General features: G+C 40.3%; 1 protein-coding gene across 1 annotated transcript in view; it reads right to left on the bottom strand.

Annotated features, from left to right (window-relative positions):
• LOC107591188 (disks large homolog 1-like) overlaps positions 1-22456 on the bottom strand; it is a 156153-nt gene that overhangs the window by 12604 nt on the left and 121093 nt on the right. The window contains exons 14-16 of the mRNA XM_016280271.1: positions 19382-19538; positions 18904-19006; positions 7086-7200 (exon numbers count right to left, since the gene is read on the bottom strand). Of these exons, the coding sequence (XP_016135757.1) occupies positions 7086-7200; positions 18904-19006; positions 19382-19538 (375 nt within the window). The remainder of the gene's footprint in view (positions 1-7085; positions 7201-18903; positions 19007-19381; positions 19539-22456) is intronic.

The following is a 22456-nucleotide window of genomic DNA, read 5'->3' as shown; positions in this document are numbered from 1 at the left end:
ATATGGAAGATTAGAGATGATTATAACCCTCTTGGAAATGGCAGAAGTCTGCCGGGGAACACGGGCTCTGAGGCTATACCATGGACTTTACACATATGGGATCCACTTAGGTCTCTACATATGGAACCCAGCCCTCTAGCGTTTCTCACAGATTCATTGAGTTCCGCCACGTCTGGCTGCAGAGGGGATGGAGGAGCTTGACAGGGTCCACAGTACGGACACTCTGGAGCAGGTCTAACAAGCCGACACTAAACCGGGGCCTCTCAGTGCCTCAGGAGGAGAACACAGGAGGATACATATGGGATCCACTTAGGTCTCTACATATGGAACCCAGCCCTCTAGCGTTTCTCACAGATTCATTGAGTTCCGCCACGTCTGGCTGCAGAGGGGATGGAGGAGCTTGACAGGGTCTACAGTACGGACACTCTGGAGCAGGTCTAACAAGCCGACACTAAACCGGGGCCTCTCAGTGCCTCAGGAGGAGAACACAGGAGGATATCGGCTCCACACGAAGGCTAAAGAATCTAGCAAACGTGTTGGGGGGTCGCCCAGCCCGCAGCTCTACAAATATCTACCAGCGAGGCGCCATGAGCCAGCACCCAGGAGGATGCAACACTTCTAGTTGAGTGAGCTCGCAACCTGAACAGGCAGGGCACACCCTGTGCCTGATAAGCCAGGGTGATGGCATCCACTATCCAGTGGGCCATCCTCGTCTTAGAGATGGCATTCCCCTTCTGCCGGCCTCCGTGACAGACAAAGAGCTGGTCTGAGGTCCTAAAGCTTTGCGTCCGGTCTACGTAGCATCTCAAGGCTTGGACGGGACAAAGCAAAGCTAGGGCTGGGTCTGCCTCCTCTGGGGGCAGCGCTTGCAGGCTCACCATCTGTTCCCTGAAGGGAGTAGTGGGAACCTTGGGCATGTAGCCGGGCCAAGGTCTCAGGATTACCTGGGAGTCAGCAGGACAGAACTCTAGGCACGAATTGTCGACCGAAAATGCGTGCAGGTCCCCTACCCTCTTGATGGAGGCCAATGCAATCAGGAGCAGAGTCTTCATTGAAAGAAACTTCAGCACAACTGATTGCAAAGGCTCAAATGGAACACGCTGTAGTGCTTCTAGCACCAGACACAGGTCCCAAGAAGGTATGGAGGGAGATCGAGGAGGGTCCAGCCTTCTCGCCCCCCTGAGGAACCTGATGACCAGGTCATGCTTCCCCACCATTCTCCCCTCTATGGGGTTGTGGTTAGCTGAAATAGCAGTGACGTAAACTTTAAGGGTGGAGGGAGACGGCCTTCGCTCCAACCCTTGCTGCAAGAACTCTGATCGGACATCTTTGGGGGTCCTCTTGATGAGAGGAACATCACTTGATGAACAGGTTCCACATCAAGGCGTAAGCATGTCTCGTAGACTGTGCTCTCGCCGAAGTGATGGTGTCAACTACCTCCTGGGGTAGGTCACCTAGAACCTCTGCATCCCGTCCAGGGACCAGACATGAAGTTTCCAGAGGTCTGGATGCAGGTGCCCCAGGGTGCCCCGTCTCTGAGTCAGAAGATCCTTCCTCAGAGGAATCTGCCAGGGAGGGGCTGTCACAAGGAGCATCAGTTCCAGGAACCAGGTCAGAGTGGGCCAGTAGGGCGCCACAAGCAGGACCTGCTCCTCGCCCTCCCTGACTTTGCACAGTGTCTGTGCAAGAAGGCTCACTGGGGGAAATGCATATTTGCGTAGGCCCTGAGGCCAGCCGTGTGCCAGCGCGTCCATGCAGAATGTTCCCTCGGTCAAGGAGTTGAACAGCTGGCAGTGAGAGGTCTCTGGAGATGCAAACAGGTCTACCTGAGCGACTCCGAAACATCTCCAAATCAGCTGGACAGTCCGGGGATGGAGTCTCCATTCTCCGGGGAGCACAGCTCGTGACAGCTCGTCGGCTGCACTGTTGTTCAGGCCCGGAATGTGAACGGCACGAAGCGACCTCAGATGCTTCTGACTGCAGACGAGGTGGCGTCGGGCGAGTTGCGACATACGACGGGAGCGCAGACCACCTTGTCGGTTGATGTATGCAACGGTCGCAGTGTTGTCCGTGCGGACCAGCACGTGCTTGCCTAGTAAGCGCCCTCTGAGACGGTTCAAGGCAAGGCGTACTGGTAGCCACTCTAGGCAGCTGATGTGCCAGTGCAGTTGTGGGCCCGTCCACACCCCTGAGACTGCTTGCCCGTTGTACGTGGCCCCCCAGCCGGTGGTGGAGGCATCCGTGTGTACCACAGTATGCCTCGAGACCTGTTCTAGGGGCACTCCTGCCCGAAAAAACGTGATGTCTGATCATGGGGTGAGAGTTTGCTCTTTCCCCAGTTGACCCGAAGGCCCAACAGGCTGAGGTGCCTGAGCACCAAATCTCTGTGCTCGCACAACTGATCCCGAGACTGTGCTAGTATGAGCCAGCCGTTAAGATAGTTGAAGATGCGAACACCCTGCTCTCTCAGGGGAACACGAGCCCCCTCCGCAACTTTCGTGAAGACACGTGGGGCTGGAGGGACCGGCTCTATCGCATCCTTCGCCAGTAGGACTGCGATCTCCGCACGCAAGACAGGAGCATCGGCCGCCTTCACTGATGTGAAGTGGATGCCCCTGAACTTGGGGGGATGGTCCGAAGGAGCCAGCAAGACGGGCTGGACAGCGCTAGCCAGGCTTCCAGATACCGTACAAGCAGGACCAGCAGAACCACCGATGTACCAGCAGTGGGGCAGCGAGGTGGAACGCAAGGACCCGGCTCGGGCAGCTCGTGGACCAACCGAAGCTGGGTCTAAGTGTGCGGTGCAACACTTACCTGGTTCCAAGGTTGGGCAGAGGGTGCGTGAGTAGGGCCTTTGATGACACTCTCGAACCGCCCGCTGCTGCTCGCTGGCGACAGAGGAGGATGAGTGTGATCCGGCTCTGGACCGTCCACAACTCTCCATGCCTTCTTGAGACCTAGAAATAGAGGAAATTGCTCTTCTGTTGAGTGTTTGGGTACCATCAACCGAGAGGTCAGTGGTGGAATAAAACAAAACAAAAGATTCTCCGCCCGGCCCTCCTCCGGGGGGGAGGGATTGGTGCGTTCACCATCTCCCGAAGAGCAAATCCCTCCATCTCTGGTTCGCCCGTCTCAGGGCCTCTTGCTCTTCCGCTTGCCGCCAGGTTTGGCGGGGGCTGAGATGGGTGGGGCGGATGCCCTGCGACCGGCTCCATGGCGCTGCGGCGCGTGAGTGGGGGATGGGTGGTTCTCCCGAAGAGCAAATCCCTCCATCTCTGGTTCGCCCGTCTCAGGGCCTCTTGCTCTTCCGCTTGCCGCCAGGTTTGGCGGGGGCTGAGATGGGTGGGGCGGATGCCCTGCGACCGGCTCCACGGCGCTGCTTAGCTGGAGGCTGCTGCGGCGCGTGAGTGGGGGATGGGTGGAGGCAGCAGCTGCCCGCCGGGGCAGGGTATGTCGAAACGCCTCAGTCTGCTTCTGTGCAGCTGAGGACTGCTGGGCGAAGCTCTCGACTGCGTCGCCGAAGAGGCCGGTCTGGGACACAGGGGCATTAAGGAACCAAACTTTGTCAGCATCCCTCATGTCGGACAGACACAGCCAGAGATGCAGCTTGGAGCGCGAGGTTAGTTGCGGTTCGGAGTTCTTTCAGAACTTCCAGATCGTGAGCACTTTTGTGCAGTTCCTTCAGTGCCTGAGCCTGGTGGACCTGCAGCAACGCCATGGCGTGCAGGGCAGAGGCAGCCTCTCCACAAGCCGCATAAGCACCGCCGGTCAGACCAGACGAGTGCGTACAGGCCCGGGAGGGAAGGGCCGGTTTGCCCCGTCAGGTGGAAGCGGTACCAAGACACAACTGCATTGCTACCGACCGCTCCACCAGGGGGATCTTTGTATACCCCTTGGCTGCTCCACCATCGAGGGCGGTAAGGGAGGAGGAACCACTAGGCCGGTTTCTGGCAGTAAAAGGTGCCATCCACGACCTAGTGAGCTCCTCATGCACCTCCAGGAAGAATTGCACCGGAGTGGGGCGCTGAGAACCAGTGCGGGCCCCCCCAAGAAACCAGTCATCCAACCTCGAGGGCTTGGGACACGGTGGAGGTTTCCACTCGAGCCCTACCCTCTCCGCGGCTCGGGAAAGCATCGCCATCATCTCCGGATCCGATTCAGGCCTTCCTACCATCCCGGAGGGATGCAGTGATCGACATCCGATCGTCGGGAGGAGCACCAAAGGATACGGCTGGTACGCTCTTTGTAGACGGCCCAGCACGTTCCTTCGGGAGCTCAGCTGACTGTGAAGGGCGGTCCCTGGGAGGTTGGTTCCTTGGAGGGTTTGGCGCCACTGTGATCCTCAAACTGCCCGAGCTACTGCCAGAAGTAGCCCTCCCCTGACTTCTGCCAGGAAGAGAACTAGATCGTGGCAGAGGCACCGGAACTCCACCCCTTTTGAGGTAGTGGAGCCTGGTCCACAACTCCGAGATGGTCATCTTCCTGCAATTGGAACCTGACTCCACGAACGCCACTTCAGCGTGCTTAATGCCCAGGCAAGTGAGGCAGTGATCATGACCATCACCCGGCGCCAGGTAATGAGCGCATTCAGAAATGCACAGGTGAAATGCCATCTTTAAAATTACGCGTCTTTAAAAAGACGTTCACCTGTGAATGCTCTTTTAGGATTGCTCTTTTAGTTGTGCTGAAGCACACTGGGGAGATGGCCGCCGCAACACTACAGGGGGTAGTGCAGCCTGTAGTTTGCACCCACTCAACGAAGGTCGACCGACCCGCTATCGCGCCATAACACCTGCACAAGAAGTTCCTTTGAGAGCTGACTCATTCAGAATCACGAAGCTTGGCAGGAGCAGAACGATAACACTGCTCGGCTCCGAAGCGAAAAGCTGAGTATTCGTTGCATCTGCTGCCTATTTATACTTGTGCTGCGATCAGCGGCAGCTGGAGGTAATCATCGCATGCCAATGGGCATTGGCTCATTTAGTTTACACTTGAAGTAGATTGGTCTCTCTAGCGAGATTCCCAATTCGTCGGTCACCGACGTGACGTCAAGAGTGACCGACTGCAAGGGAACAGCCTTTATTTTAAAGGTCAAAGGAAAAGTAAAAATGGGGCATGTCAAACAAAATTATGATTTTCAGGGGGAGAATGAAACCTTTTCTTTTAAAAAAAAAAGCTGAATAAACCAGATGCAACAGCAAGAAAAGCCTCTAGACTGTGCATACATGGGATTCACCGACTGCAAGGGAACAGCCTTTATTTTAAAGGTCAAAGGAAAAGTAAAAATGGGGCATGTCAAACAAAATTATGATTTTCAGGGGGATAATGAAACCTTTTCTTTTAAAAAAAAAAGCTGAATAAACCAGATGCAACAGCAAGAAAAGCCTCTAGACTGTGCATACATGGGATTTTATGAATATTAAAATACTATAAAGACATTGAAACCATTCTCTTATGCCAAAGTTATTTTTTTTTCATCTTACAAAGCCAGTCTTCCTAACTCATTTGCCCACAGACAGATTTCCTGAGACGTTAAGTAGGCCACTGCTGTTCTGTGCATGTGTATTTAAGAGAACTGGAGCTGAAGTAACTAGCTGTCCAAACTCTTGACTAGCATATCTCTGTTTCCTCATCAATAATGAAGCACTTCCAGGAGGAAGCCAGGGCATCTGAGAAGCTTATGGGGCTTTAATGAACATACAGATACCAAAGCCTTCTTTAACCCTCACAAGCACATAAAGAGCCCTTATTTAACTCTTCAGCAAATGGTGCAGATGATTTCTGTGCAGTCTTAATCTGCTTAGAGGTGCAATAGGCTACATTTGTATCCTTGCACAGATGAAGTGGAGACATTAAGTCATTATCGTAAAGGGTCTGCAGAACGAAGATTAAAAGCTCAATCTGTGTAGATATAAGGTTTTAATGTAATACCAGATCATAAAACTGGTGTCTCTTTCAGAAAGGTCAAAATTATATTTGTGCTATGACAGCCAGTGGAACTAAACATTTTTAAATGCATTGACTAGGCACTTACTAGAAAATATCACTGATAAATGTTCCATGAGTCATGAAAAAGGCCTAATTACACAATTTCTTGGCACAAGGTAAAAGGAAATGTAAAGTCAAAAAACGTCACTGGCTATACATGTCACCAGTGGCCTAGTAAACCTTGACTCTGTGTCACAAACATGCCGCGGGATATATAAAGCCAAAGATGACTGCAGTTCTACCTGCATCCTTGTGTTCTTTTTAGTGTCCATCAAAACTAAAATCAAAATCTATGTTAACATTGCCACAACAGCTTGTGTTAGTATAAATCTTTCAGAAACAACCACAAACTGCACCCTAAAATATAAAAGTATGCAATAAACCAAACTTGAGAAAACAGCCTCACTGCAACATTCACTTTAAATATTTTTTTTCCATCACTGTTTGTTTCCATTAATCATTCATTACATTCACTTACTATGTTAAATGTTCTGCTTTATGTCTTTCAGTTCAATTTAGATTAGATTTCCTGTCAATTAAAATAATTTAATTGTTCTTACGATGACCAATTTGACTGATATTTTTCAGAACGCATACATAATTATATGCAGGGACAATATGCATATATTATGGGTTGAGCTGAATGTGACCTACACAACTGAAAACTCACATTAGGTTTTAAATCAGTGAACACATGCATGCATGTGTAGAGAATCCAGTGCCCAGGGGCATTCAAATACTCAAAATGTCAAAGCTATTCTTATTAAAACATAAGAGCAGCAACCTGAGAGCTAAAGAATAAAGTCAAACAAAAGCCAAATAAGAGTAAAACTTCAGGAGCAGTTTCACACAGCAATCCTGATCATCTATTGCTTTATATATATATATAATATAATTATATAATATAAACATAATTTATTATTTAATATATTTAAAATAATAACAACAATAAACTCTACTATAATAGAATACACTATGAAGTGCTGAATGTACTACATATTCTGAAGTGCCACATTCCTGTGTTGATCTCGGAGGATTAAGGATCTAAGCATGTTTGGAAGATCAAATGTAACTAGTGGTGATTAGGGTAAGCTCACCTGACATACAGGGTCCTCTTCTGACTAGTCCGCAATGAGCCAGAGCCTGAACTTATACTACTGTTCATCATCTGCTCCCGTAGATCATGGATTTTGGCTTCAAATCGACTGTACTCTGTTGGAAACACAAAAAACAACATTACATATGCAGTCTTGCTGAGAAGAGATAAACAACAAGGAACATCCTCAGCCCTCAAACACCTACAGCCTCAGGGTGGATCGGTAATATCGATGGAGATGGTGGGAAGAAAAGTCAGACAGAAAGAGAGGGACATATAAAGATATGTGGTTTAGAGCATTGGGAGAAAGTATAGGATCTCAGTTTGAAGTCTGTCAAGTGTGAGCATTACAAATGCATAAACACTAAATAGCAGAGAGATGCATCAACATGCACACAGCTGTGCGCAAGCCGTAAAGTGGTAGAGAGGATGGATATAGTCTGATATGTTGGAGAAATCTTATTAAATGAGATGGGTCCAGTGAATTCACCATCCATTCCCAGGACTCAAACTGTGTGAGGAAGGTTTGCTCACACTAGACCAAAACAGTGAAAATGTTCATGATTTATTCAGTGGTTTAACCCACTTAACGCTCCTGCTCTTTCACTATGTTTGACCTTTAGGGAACGTAAGAAAGACATTCAAGCTATAGAACTGAAACCATGACATTATAGTCCGATAAAGAGCTCACGGCAGGTTTGAATCATCAAGAAATTCTTCTTTTGAAGTAATAGTCAATGAAACATGAGGAGGCAACCCCAGTAGGAATAAGAAGCTTTTAACCAAGTCTATTAAATATCCTCTATAAAAACAAAACCCTCACACCTCAAACAAAACAAAAACTTCATAAAAAATACAAACATTATATTATGCGACATATGAAACACTGAAACATTCAATGCACAATAAAACACTTTAATTCTCCTTCCACTGGATAATTAAATTAAATTTAAAATCAATTAAGTTGAAAGTAAATCAACATACTTACAGGCTCTTTTCTCAGAGTCTACAGTGAACGAAAGTTTCCGAGCGTTTTTCTCTGTCTGTCTCTACCCCTCCATGTGAGAGTTCAATTGTGTTGTGGTGCTGAAGGACAGCTCCAAATCACACACAGCTGCTCTCCGTGCACGAATGTGTGCTTGAGCGAGTGTATGTGTGCGGAACTTGCCTTAGTTGGACGCTTCCACGCAAAGCCTCTCTGAGCACCTACAGCACAGCAACATAACAGATGCTAATGGACTAAACAGTGCTTGAATTTCTCACTCACCCCTCCCTCCAGTCTCTCCCTCTCTCTCTTTTTGTTGAAGTCACAGCCCTAACCCATGTTGGCTTGTTTAGCACAAAACCGCACCTTTATTTCACCAAGCAGAGAAACAGTAGAGCACTGAGGCGTGTGATGATATTTGTGAGAAACGGAGGTTCGGTGAAAGCACGCAGGTTCTGAGGATCTGCTCTACTGGGGTACAGCACATTTAGCCCAACTGCATGCACAGCACACGTGGCTGAACATGTTGGTAATCCACAGGATTCATTTGGGAAAAGGATTTAGGCAAGTCAATGAAACAGCACAAAAAATACACATGGGTCATTCCTGCTATTCAGCAAAAAATATGGCTGTGTTGTAATTCAAGAAAGTATTTCTATAAAACGGTATACAATATTTTCAGAAATACGATAGGCACTAAAAGGGATATTTCACCCCAAAATCATAATTCTGTCATCATTTATACACCCGTGTGTTGTTTCAAAATGTCTTTCTTCTGTGGAAGACAAGAGAAGATATTTTGAATGCTGGCCACCAATTCGTTTTGGTAACCATTGACTTCCAAAAAACTAAGGACCAGATTTACTAAACGGGGCAAATTAGCAAAGACCACAATCCCATGAAAGCACTGATGATCTACTGACAATGTAGAATGTGAACACAGACGCAGCCAGATCATTTCCAATGAAAACCAACATCATCTACCAAGAGCAATGCAAATTAGCAACTATTGCAGCCATGTCAAGCACAAAATGGATTAAGACATGATTTTTGGTGCATTAAATAATACCAGCGAACTGACTACCGCAAACCTTAGTAAAACACTTTGCAAGATTTATTTAAATACTCTCCTCCCATACATTTTGCGTTTGAAATAGAAACTCCTACAAATGCATATGCATTAAGGTCAGCTGCAAAACAACTGCATCCACGCCTTTACATGGCTAATTTGTCACTGCATGTCTTTAGTAAATCCTGTCGTAGTTTTTAAATGTCAAAAGAGGGTTTGCGCTGGCACAAGCTATTGGTAAATCTGGGTGGATTTTTATTTATTTTTGTGGAATATTTTAGAGACAAACCAACTTATAATCACACATCACAAAACTCATCAAACCATTACTAATACTTATTGATTTTCTCATCAAAATTGATGTCACTTCAGGGACTGTTTTTCAAAATTATTTATTTTCTGTGAAAGACTAACAGGATGGAAAGTTATATTGAGGACATAGGAAAAACGATACATTTCCTCAAATGGTTGCGTGAAACATTTTGACTGGAGAGGAAGACATTGAGAAAGACCTTAAGTGTTTCTCCAGTGTTTCAGTTTATAACTAGCCTACATATTCATGTGTACATGAAGAGAAAAAAACCCTCAAACACTCCATGTAATGAATAACAGGCATCACCAACACACACTGAAGAAAAAGTTTGTAAAATACAATAAATCTATTTTGGCTATCTGATGTACACGTTACTATATTGCTGGAGATACTGTACCTTTGCCTTTAAACACTGTATCTGATTAGACAACATGGATATTTCATAAGTACTGTAAAACATTAAATTATCTTCAATAAATAATCTCTGTCATGTTTTCTCTCTGAATTCACATTTTCCCTTGGCAGATAAACATAAGACAATGATACAATGGATGCATGGTAATGAACAAAAGTCTATAATTAGAGAGCAGAAATGCAAAGTCATTCATAATGAAGACTGGAGAACACTCATATCTTCTGGCAGAGTCCACACAGATGAAACAACAGGAAACTAAATGCTAGTACCCTCAGGATTACACTGGTTTGGAATGAATAGTTTAGTGAGAGTAATGATGCATGTACTGCCGTAGAACAGTGAAAGACTTTCCTGTTATCAGAATGTTATTGTCATCAATTCTGTGTCAAACAAAACAATTAAGGGCCTTTCAGAAAGCTCAAAAAGGAAGGAGGCAGAGAGAGGAAATAATACGCTTTGAGTCACATTTCAAAAGAATGAAAGATGGATGAATAATCATTAGGAGCTTTTATATTTAGAAAAGGCATTAAGGCACAATGGTCAAAACTAAATCAATGTATGATTTGAAGTATCATTATAACAAATGGATAGGCTCCAAAGTTTAACACTTCCTCAATAGGATAAATAGTATTAGCAATGCCAATAAGTCAATAATTATTTAATGTTATGCTTGGGAAGTGATAAACGGCCAAAATTCTGTACTATATAGTGTACAGTAAATTAAAAAAAATGCACAAAACTAAAATCAATCTTTAACTGTTTCAAGTGAAGTTGAAAACGTTAACGGTTGAAAATGGTAATACGGTATGATATTCATGGATATTCACTAAGAGAACTGCTAAAGATTATATTTAACAGTGTTATTTAATTATTAGTGTGTGTAAGATTCATTTAAAGTCGGCTTCTGATGATGGCAAAGGTAATATAAATGTAAAAATCCAACATCTGCCAGTAACTGATAGGGAAAGGTATACTGTACATCCTTAAAGAGTATCAGCAAAATACTGCCACTAATCCTCAAAAACACCAAATACAGGCGGCGTGACTTTCTGCTTGAACACTGTATATCTGGATTTAAAAAAAAAAAAAAAAAGGAAACAGATCATTTTTTCAATAGTGCTTTGTAGACAGAATAAAATAAACATTCACAAACATTTTATGAGTCATCAACTCAAAGTTAGACAGCCCTGATCTCATGAATATGTGAATTTTAACAAGGTGCAAGAGAGGATTTAGTCTTTGATAATCTGACTGAGTTTGTCGTCATAGTCATAGAGTGCGGCGCTAATGTATGTGGCTAAAGCACTTTCAGTTTATACATAATATTGACTAATACTTTAGTCATTTCCTTAAGGCATTAAAGGAAGCTTAACTCATTTTTGACAAGCAGAGTATAAAACCAGAGTATAAAAAGAATTGCTGCTATACATGCCATCTAAGCATTACAGTGCTGGCAGATCTTGCACGAAAAACAAGCAACCTCGTCCGACCATAGCAGGTTTTTCTAGAATGATGATGATGATGATAATAATAATAATAATGTACTGTAATATAGAGAGAGGAGAGAGAAGGAGCCAACTGTATATGTAACATTTTGTACAATATAATATTAATTTACAATATATTATTATTCTAGTATGCACACAAAATGTATAGTGTACATTTCCACATCACTGAGGTAGAGGGAGGGTCTTGGAAATACATAATCACAGAAATTAATAATGACATAGATGGCAGCTTGAACAGTAGATGGGAATATTTGACAGCTGCAGATGGTGGGTTGTCACATTTTTTTGTACTATAGGGATGCAAGCCCAAAGATGCTTATAATAAGAAGGCATGGCAACATTGAAGCATTATTTGATCACACTTTCTTACAAAAAAAAAAAAAAATGTTTTTGAAAAAAAGTTTTCATTGACTGGGTGGTCCCATTAAAAGTAAAAAGCGTTTGTTTGAAATGTGAAATGAGTAAATTTCTCCTTAATTCTGCAAATAACTAGAGGGCATGTCACTGAAGCAGGACTTGCTCAGCTGTGAGTGTGTCAGATACAGATCCTCAGAGCCGTTAAATCCCTTTGATCAAAGCAGTCTGGCCCTAAGGGCTTTCATTTCCTATCCAAACGCCACCATCAGTGCACGTTTAACGGCATTTGTTTCTCATGTCACAAAATGGAGGCTCTAGAATGACTGCATCGCAGTTAAATCATTACACCACAAATCATTACATCTGTTTAGATAGATACCTAAAGCATCGTCTGGTTATTGCACTTAATGGAAAACACCATGTAGCACTGACATATTCACGATGAGAAACCCTGGAGAGTTGACAAGGTCCTCCCTCAACAGCTCTTCAGCAGCCATTGGTCAAAGTGAGTGCTGCATCTGTGCTTTCCGTCGCTTTATTATGCATGTTGTCACACACTGCATATGGAGAGCAGAGGGAGTTGGATGTAATTTCAGCTCATTCTCCCCACAGGGAGCTGCCTGAACCCTGCTCGCACCTGTGGCCGCCTGATTGGGCACAACCAATCTCCATCTTGCTGACAGAATACCGGGCAGAAGAGCATGTTGGTGAGATGTCTGGCATGGATAAGGGATGACAACAAACAGATTCACGTGGAGGTCGGTCATTTCTCTGTGGCAACTATGAATGTGTAACTTCCAATGCAGTACCTTCACTGCAGTGCAGTGGCTGGTCACACGTGTCTCAAAAATTAGTTGAATATTACAGCTGGATTGTATCTTAGACAATTTATGATCAAATGTGGAAATAAACCACTATTATTATCGATATAACAATGCAGTATTGAAACCCTCCACATTTATATTTGAACAGAAAGCAGCGATGAGACCTTGCAAACGGACACATGTGCAGTAACTCAAGATGATGATGACAGTACACTCTTAAAAATAAAGGTGCTTCACGATGACATAGAAGAACCTTTTTGTCTAAATGGTTCCATAAAGAACCTTTAACATCTGAAGAACCTTTCTGTTTCACAAAAGGTTCTTTGTGGCGAAATAAGGTTCTTCAGATTACGAAAAGGTATGAAAGAGATGGTTCTTTAAAGAACCTTTGACTGAATGGTTCTTTGTGGAACCAAAAACGGTTCTTCTATGGCATCGCTTGAACCTTTTGAAGCACCTTTATTTTTAAGTGTAGGTGCGCTTTTTTTGTATGTTCTTTTGTTTTTTGCTACATTGACTCATGAACAACTATCAAGGGATGATAACAGACTACACTATGGAAAATTTTAAACAAACATTTGAGTAAATCAAATTGGTAAATCTCAAACATGTCAAAACATGCCCATGTAATATTTCAAAACAAAAACAAAAGGAAGGAATGAGAAATTACATTTTGTATAAAGTCAGATTTTTTGGTAATAAACATGTTTTTAGCTCATTTTAGCATGTTGCTAACATGCTTTAACATTTTAAAATTCTAGAAACATGTTAACAACATCTCTCTAGCATTTTAACCTGTTGCTAGCTTGCGTTAGCACATTGCTAGCATACTTTAAGTCATTAGCATCTTGCTAGCATGTTTTAACAATGTTAGCACATTTGTTTTAACACTTGCTAACATGTTGCTAGCATGTTTCAAAACATTGTCAAGCCAACATAATAAATGCAATGCAATATATATATATATATATATAAATATATATATATATATACACACACACACATACATATACTTATACTACTGCTCAAAAGTTTGGGATCAGTAAGACTTGTAATGTTTTTTAAAGCAGTCTCTTATGCTCATCAAGGCTGCATTTATTTGATCAAAAATACTGAAAAAAACTGAAATCTTGCAAAATGTTATTACAATATAAAATAATTATTTCTATTTTAATACACTTTAAAATATAATTTATTTCTGTGATGCAAAGCTGAATTTTCAGCATCATTACTCCAGTCTTCAGTGTCACATGATTCTTCAGAAATCATTCTAATATGCTGATTTATTATCAGTGCTGGAAACTGTTGTGCTGCTTAATATTTTTTTGGAACCTTTGATACTTTTTTCAGGATTCTTCGATGAATAAAAAGATAAAAAGAAGAGCATTTATTTAAATAGAAATCTTTTCTAACAATATACACTACCGTTCAAAAGTTTGGGGTCAGTACATTTTTATTCTTTCTTTTTTTGAAAGAAATTAAAACTTTTATTCAGCAAGGATGTGTTAAATTGATAAGAAGTGATAGCAAAGATTTACATTGGTAGAAAAGATTTAGATTTTGAATAAATGCGGTTCTTTTTAACTTTTTATTCTTCAAAGAATCCTGAAAACAGTATCGCAGTTTCCAAAAACTGTTACCAACATTGATAATTCTAATAATAAATCAGCATATTAGAATGATTTCTGAAGGATCATGTGACACTTTATACTGGAGTAACGGCTGATGGAAATTCAGCTTTGCATCACAGAAATAAATTATATTTTAAAGTATATTAAAATAGAAAACATTATTTTATATTGCAATAACATTTTGCAAGATTATGTTTTCCCCCCCTGTATTTTGGATCAAATAAATGCAGCCTTGATGAGCATAAGATACTTCTTTAAAAAACATTACAAGTCTTTCTGATCCCAAACTTTTGAGCAGTAAATTAATTCTTTAAAAATCCTACAATGTGATTTTCTGGATTTTTTCCCTCATTTTGTCTCTCATAGTTTAGGTATACCTATGATGAAAATTACAGGCCTCTCTCATCTTTTTAAGTGGGAGAACTTGCACAATTGGTGGCTGACTAAATACTTTTTTGCCCCACTGTATATATTATTTCAATCGTAAAGTATGTTAGATGAAGTACAAAATATAATTGAAAGAAAATAGGAAAATATTGTCATGTGTTAAAGGGTTATAATGGTAAAACCTAATGAATATATATATATACAGTATATAATATATATATATCAAAGAAGCTGAAAGGACACAAAATAAATGTTTAGACAAATATTGATTAGTAGCCAGCAAGCATATGTTGTTTCTAGTGTACTGTAGTTGCTTATGAAAACAACAAGTAAAGAGAAGGTCAGGTACTGAAGAGCTCAGATGCTAAGTGCTCTCTTCTGTTTCTCTGTGATGGAGAACGGATTGTGGAATGTTCTCCAAGTGAAAGCCAAGTTGAAGGGCAGAGCTGCTCTGTGCTGGCCATGAACAGAGGAGCGTGATGGGTACAGGAAGCCAGGCTCAGGAGCCACGCTAAGACAACAGCTTTCACCAAACAGAGAAGATGCTACATGAACACACACACGCTCGCTAGGGGTGTGAAAGGAGCTTGGATCACACATACACACACAGACCTGTTCAGAAGCTTAATTTAGACCCTCTCAGACCATCTCCAGCCAAAGCTCTGAGGGTCATCACTACCCCATTGGTATTTTAATAAACACTGCAGCCAGGCCTGCTGAGCCGATGGCCAGGCTGGACTCTCTACTCCTCAGGGTGAAGAAGCTGATAGAAGTCACGACCACAACACCATACAGCGAACTGTGCACATTATCTCTTACATGTACATGAAATTAGGGGTGTAATGGTACAGAGATGTCATAGTTTGGTACATACCTCAATTATGGGGTCACGGTTCGATACGAGTTTAGTACTAGGACTGGGCGATATAGCTAAAAAAATGTATCAACAATATAATGTTTCATATCGTTCGGTATCGATAATTATTGACATTTTTAATAACCTTTTTTAAAACAGAGCAATAGAATTTTTTTTTACATTTAACCACTGTATTTTTTAAATGAACTCAATTTGTTGAGAAAAACTACTTTTTTTTGTTTTAACAGTCAAACACAAAATAAAAAAACAAATATCTAATTTCTAATGTTTCATATGCAGATTAAATAGGTTAAACTTTTGGCTTGTTTCCCAAGGCCACAGGAGGGCGCAATGAGCAAAATAATGCAGCACAACGCAAGGAAATAACTGTCTATAAAAAAAAAGTGCATTACGTCTAAATTAACTCATAGAAATCAAATATAATTTCGTAAATTGCATAAACAATTATGAACAAAACAGCATCACGTATTTATGCATTGCTTAATACAAAGAACCGAATCGCCTATCACACAGATTGCCTTTAAAAACATACGAGACGCAGTGAAAAGGAATAAACCTCCACATATTCGTGACGTATTTTCTAAAAGTTTAAACTGTTTTAACTTAGCATGGCTTTCTATACATCTCTTGTGTGACGCGAGTGCAGTAGTCATATTTGTCCGTCTAGAAAATGCGCTGAATATGCGTTCGGTGTGAATGGCTTGGTTTCGGTTTTAACCTAATCAAGATCGTCTACGCATTGAGCAACTATATTTCTCTAATATTTTGAATGAATAACGCAGCAACTGTGCTTCTCGTGGGCTAGACTAACAAAATATTAAAATACAGCTTCACTTACATCATCATCACCGCATCTCGTGCTCCACTGATGACGCTCCGACGCACTCCTAACATTCGATTGTACTATTTTTGCATTCAAACGCAAATGTTTATTTTAAATTCAACTAATATTCATTTTTTTATTCACAATCTCCTCATCACAGACAGGCACAGCACTCATGTCTGCGTCACTCAGTGCATCGTGCACTATATCAAACATTTTTTACATCGTTATCGAAGGTGTACCGTCGATAAATATCGATACCATTTTAATCGCCCAGGCCTATTTGGTACAAAAGGAAATTCATTTTTTCATTTATTTTGAACAGACAGTAGTGCTACACACACACATGTACTGTAGCATGAACATTTGTTTTTGAATTAGCATCATTTCAAGCAAAAACAGAATGGTCTGATTTTCGATTTGTGAAATTATGCTACATAAGACACCTGCACAAAACAAAAACAGCAGATGGACTGAACGAAAATGCAGGTGGATCTTATAGAACAGCAACGATATAGTTTCCTAGGTTACCGCTGTAAACAAATCAGCTGCACTTATAAACACTACTTTAATATGCATTATATGGAGGTAAGAGGAAAAGAAAATGCCATCAAAACATTCATATAAACCCCCACATATTTGTCTTCCTATATATCGAGCATCACGAGCAGTGAGCTTGATCTGCTTGGTACAGTGTTTTCTCCTCTTTACAGACTTTTTAGAAATTCCACACAAATTACATTTTGGGAAATTATTGTAATGCAGTTAGTGTGCAATTATGGAATAGAGGTCAGCCAAAATACAATTAAAAACAGGTTACGATTTATTGCCAGTTGACCAGTGCATCTCTAGAATCAGACGGTTCTTCAAGCTCTTGCGTGCCATGTAAAACTCGCTGTTCTTGTTTTGGGTTGGTGCATAGATCGTCTCATTCTTCTGCTCTTTCTAGTTGTGACGGTTCCTGTTCTGTTCATCTGACTGTATGAACCAAACCGTGACATCCGTACCGTGACAGATCGTGACAAATACATGTACCGTTACACCCATACATGAAATCATTACCAACTTAATTTCAAAACTTTGGGGTCAGTAAGATTTATTTATTTATTTATTTTTAAGAAATTAATACTTTTATTCAGCAAGGATGCATTAAATTTATCAAAAGAGACACTAAAGATATTTATAATAGTAAAAAAATATATTTTTATTTCAAACTGAAACCACGCCTTCTTTCTTTGCGTGCACATTTGGGCGCATTATGCTAATATTTCCACATAGTGAGGTAGATATGTGGGGGCGTGTTAGAACGAGCCGTTTTAGGGGGGCGTGGCAGAGTCTTAACTTTGATAAAGAATATCTCTTTGGTTTTGAGACTTTAGTCTTTGCAACTTCAGGGATCTTATCTATGCACAATCAGCTTGTAACACTCCAAAGAGAAAGGAAAACTTGAAATCGCATCATATGACCGACCCCTTTAATACATTTCCTATTTCAATTATTCCAGTATTAAAGTTTCCAGAAAAATGTTTAAGCAACAACTGTTCAATCACAACTGTCATAATAATAAGAAATGTTTTTTGAACACCAAATCAGCATATTAGAATGATTTCTGAAGGATTATGTGACACTGGAGATTAGAGAAGTGGCTGCTAAAAAATTCAGATTTGGCATTACAGAAAAAGTAAAACTGCAAAATATATATTAAAATAAAAAGTTGTAAAATGTAAGAATATTTTACAATATTACCGTTTAAACTGTGTTTTTGTGAAATCAATAAAATCTTACCAACCCCAAACTTTTGAACAGAAGTGTACTTGGTGCACATCATTAAAATAGTAACACTAAACTAAACAAATTTTTCACAATACAATATATTTATGATGGATAAAATCAAGTCCCGCCCAACATTTTTGTCTTGTTCAATATACTGTTTCAATACCAGATCATGGAAGAAAAACGGGTTGTGAATGGCATTTATTGTTGACTTTAAATACACAGTAAAGCTGGGTTTAAAGTACTACAATTAATTTGAGAATTCAGTGGACACCAATATTCACAAATAAGACATAAGATTACTTAATGGGAGCAGATTTCGACAGGTTATCAAGATCACACCTTATTGGCTATTAAACACAAATGACAGGTTTTCTATCAAATCCACAGTGTCACTGCCACTGACTCTCTTCCCATTATCACAGTCCACCATCCATGCTGCATCTAATCAAGTTCTTCAGCTAAAAGCTCAGCAATTTAGAGTTTGTGTCTTAAAAGAGAAATTCTATCTAATAAAAAAGCTGTATGCAAATAGGAAAACCAAGAAGGGGAATGTGGGGAAACAAATCTGAAGCAGAGCGCGGAAAAGACTTAGTATAAAAGTAAGTGTATGAGGTTTAGGTTCAAGTGTATATTTAGTGGTAGCAGAATGAAACATGACATACCCTTATAAAATTAATTGAAGTAAATGCAAAGATTGAAGCTGTCATGTTACAAAGGAAAGGCCCATTAATCCAGTTCTGAATGGAATCAAGTCACGTGATAAGCATAAGCATGTTATTTATTGTTAACACTGAAACATACTGGTCAGTTTGAAACTAATGTCTGAAATATTATGAGAGGAACTGCCCACCCACCTTCAGGTCTGTACTGAGCCACGATGGTGACAGTCTGTCCAGCATTCTTAAGTGCTGCAGCTGCCTGTTCGTGCGTTGCACTGCGGAGGTCCACCCCATTTACCTGCAGCATACATACAATATTAATGACGTGTATCACAAATAAGCACTGATGCAAAATGCAGTCAGTGGGGTCCAACAGTCTGAGAATGCATGGAAAATTCAGAATGTACAATCTACTATAAACCTGGAAAAAAAACATTAAACTTTGCTGATTGAGTGCTGCTGTAATTAAAAAGGAGAAATATACAAAGACATTCAGAAATGTACTGAAATTTCAAATCAATGTTTCTCAATGAAATGGTTATGTTGATAATGCCAAAGCATTGTTTCAGTAACATTGAAAAATGATTTACAATGAACAATTGTTGATGACTGAACAACTTTTTTTAACTGAAAAAAGAACAACATCTGTTCAACAATAATGCAATGTTCTTACAGAGATGATACGGTCTCCTTTCCTTAATTCTCCACACAGGTCTGCAGGTCCTCCTGCTAATATGAATGAGATGAAGATTCCCTCTCCATCCTCTCCTCCTACAATGTTGAAGCCTAGTCCTGTGGTGCCCCGATGCAGGACTATTTTCCTAGGCTCCCTAAAAACCAAGACCAGCATTTACTAGTTGATTTGAGCGAACAGGCCAGGAAAGCATGCTTACAAAAAAAAAAAAAAAAAAAACTACTGTACACACACCAAACTGAAACGGAAACTATTCAAAACTGCTTTCGGTTATTTCAGTTTTTTTTTTTTTTTTTGTATAGATAAAGTGTAACTGTATAACTTCATCAAGTTACAATGAGGGGAAAAAACTGAAAAACAAAAAAAGATAGGCTAATAAAATAAAATAAAATAGAAAGTAAACAAAAAAAACTTAAATTTATAAGAGATTTAGAAATGTTCCCTTGGCTATTAACTAAAATAAGTTTAATTGAATTAAATCTACTAAAACTAAAAGTCAAATAAAAATAAAGCTAAACAGAAATATTTATAAATATATATTTAAAAAATAGTTTTAATTTATTTTTATAACTGGATTCAAATTTCAATTAAAAATTAAACCAATACGTCCTTACATAAACTAAAATGAAATTAAAATGAAATACATTTGACTGCATCTCCCTCTAGTAAACAAAATATTAACTACACAAGAGAGGTAACAACTGAATTCAAAATAAACCAATATGTGTGTGTATTGCTATGACAGCAACATCCCCTTATATTATTATTTCCCATCTCAGAAATAAATAAATAAAATAATAATAATAATAATAATTAAAACAAATCGAATACATTTGACAGCATCTCCCTCTAGTGAACAAAATATGAACTACAGAGAGGTACATGCTCTTACGTAACAGTTTGTAAAAGCTACATCCCATTTTTCATGTGTGAGTACATCTAGAGGTCTGTAGATGGCAGCACAGCCTCAAGTTACTGGCTCTGTAGCATTTCAGTGTTTTCACAAACAATAACAAACCCTCACTCAACATGGCTACGGGTGCATCGTTTAACCTTAACACACTTCAAGAACAAAGGTTTAGCAGAGCATCATGACATAAGAACATTTACATACATTTCAGTTATAAAACAGTGTTTTGTTTTTTTTATCACGGCCTGTAGAATTAAGTATTAATTCAAAGCTTATCAGATTTGCCAAAATTGACTTCAAAGATTGGTTGGCCATTTCATGACGCTAGCTAATGACGCAAGAGGCTGTTTTGGTGAATTCTTCCGATAGGAAACAAATCCTCCCGATTAAAGAGGATTAACAAGTCCACATTTCTCTACCAGACAAAATAAGGCGTGTCCGGCCAATATCATCTGCAGGCCAGCTCTCGTAACATCGCTCGCAACTGACAAACAGCTCTTACAAAATGAGTAAACAAATCAGGTGAGCAAGAAGATGAACAGTCAACACTGATGCTATATCTTAAATGAGCCAATATCTTCAACAGCCCTCCGGAGGACATTTAAAACAAATGCTGTGAGCGAGCTGCCATATGTACCCAATAAATGTGTCCTTGTAAATGCTCTAAATCAGAGGTTCTCCACCAGGGAACAACAGCAAACATCCAAGGGGGCCTAAAAATATTGAAAATATAAGGGTAATATGGGTAAAGAAGCATTAAAATAAGTTGAAAATCAATCAAATAAAATTACAAATCAAAGTATTTGTATTGTTTATTTATTTTAACCAGGGTCTCACCATCTGAATATATGAGGTAGCCTAATTTTAAAAATTTAAAGACCTGTAAATTAATAAAATAAGAGAGAAATTTATACTTCAAACATGAATATGATGACATAACTATGTCTCAGCGGGTAAAAACCTATTATTTATTCTGAAATTAAGGGACTTTTGTAGTATGCATTTCATACAGTTGACAAATATGATGCAGGGCAACAACTCCATAAATGCAGTTATGCCCTAAAATTCAAGATATTGGTGCAAAAAAAGCCCCTTTATGTGTTTTTTGTCTATATTTATATCATACAATATCGATAATCACACGAGCAGGGAGAGCAGTAGGCTATTACACGAGTGCTGTTTTTGACCCGAATATCACGAGTTTAAATGTGATTTTATACAACAGTTCAGTAAGAAGTTGATATTGTGTTATATTTTAAACACAATATTATGTGTTTTTGCTCAATTTTGCAAAAACTCTGAAAAAAAAAATTGTGTCATCATGTACTCACTCTCATGTCGTTTCAAACCTTTCTTTTGTGGAACATAAAGGTAGGTATTTTGAAGACGGTTTTGGTTAACAATGACTTTCATTGTATGAACAAACAATACTGAGATGTTTCTCAAATGATCTTGTTCCATAGTTTATGTTAGGCCGTTGTAGCCTAAATGTTTATGTGCAATACATTTTTTTGTTGAATCAAATAAAATATTTCTAAAGCTACAATTTGTAATGTCTACTTGATACTTTCTCATTTAAAGGGGTCATATGATGTTGCTAAAAAGAACATTATTTTGTGTATTTGGAGTAATGAAATGTGTTTATGCCGTTTAAGGTAAAAAAAAAAACATTATTTTCCACATACTGTACATAATTGTTTCTCCTGTATGCCCTGCCTTTCTGAAACGCGTACATTTTTACAAAGCTCATCGGTCTGAACAGCGAGGAGTGCTGTGATTGGCCAGCTATCCAGTGCGTTGTGATTAGCCGAATACCTCAAGCGTGTGACGGAAATGTTACGCCCCTTACCATATTGTGATGCCGTGTCCCGGCCGGAGTGAAGAGACAAAAACATTACTGTGAGTCAGAACTGCCGGCATTGTAGTCTACTCTTCCAGGATCAGGAAACAGTCCATGTGCTGCACACATCTGAATATTTGGGTTGAACTGTTCTGGAACAGTGTTGTAAATACAACTTAACCACTGATTTCTAGTTATGTCCTCTTTTGGAAGGCCAAACAAAGTAGTTTCGATTTCACAACGAAACACACGGCGGGCTTGAGTGACCGGAGGCGGGCGGGCTTGAGAACGGCGTGGCCGGCGG

This window comes from Sinocyclocheilus grahami, unplaced genomic scaffold (assembly GCF_001515645.1).
Source record: "Sinocyclocheilus grahami isolate Dianchi unplaced genomic scaffold, SAMN03320097.WGS_v1.1 scaffold138.1, whole genome shotgun sequence".
Lineage (NCBI taxonomy): Eukaryota > Metazoa > Chordata > Actinopteri > Cypriniformes > Cyprinidae > Sinocyclocheilus > Sinocyclocheilus grahami.
Note: the sequence above shows the minus strand (reverse complement) of the source record. Positions and strands in the feature narration are given on the sequence as shown.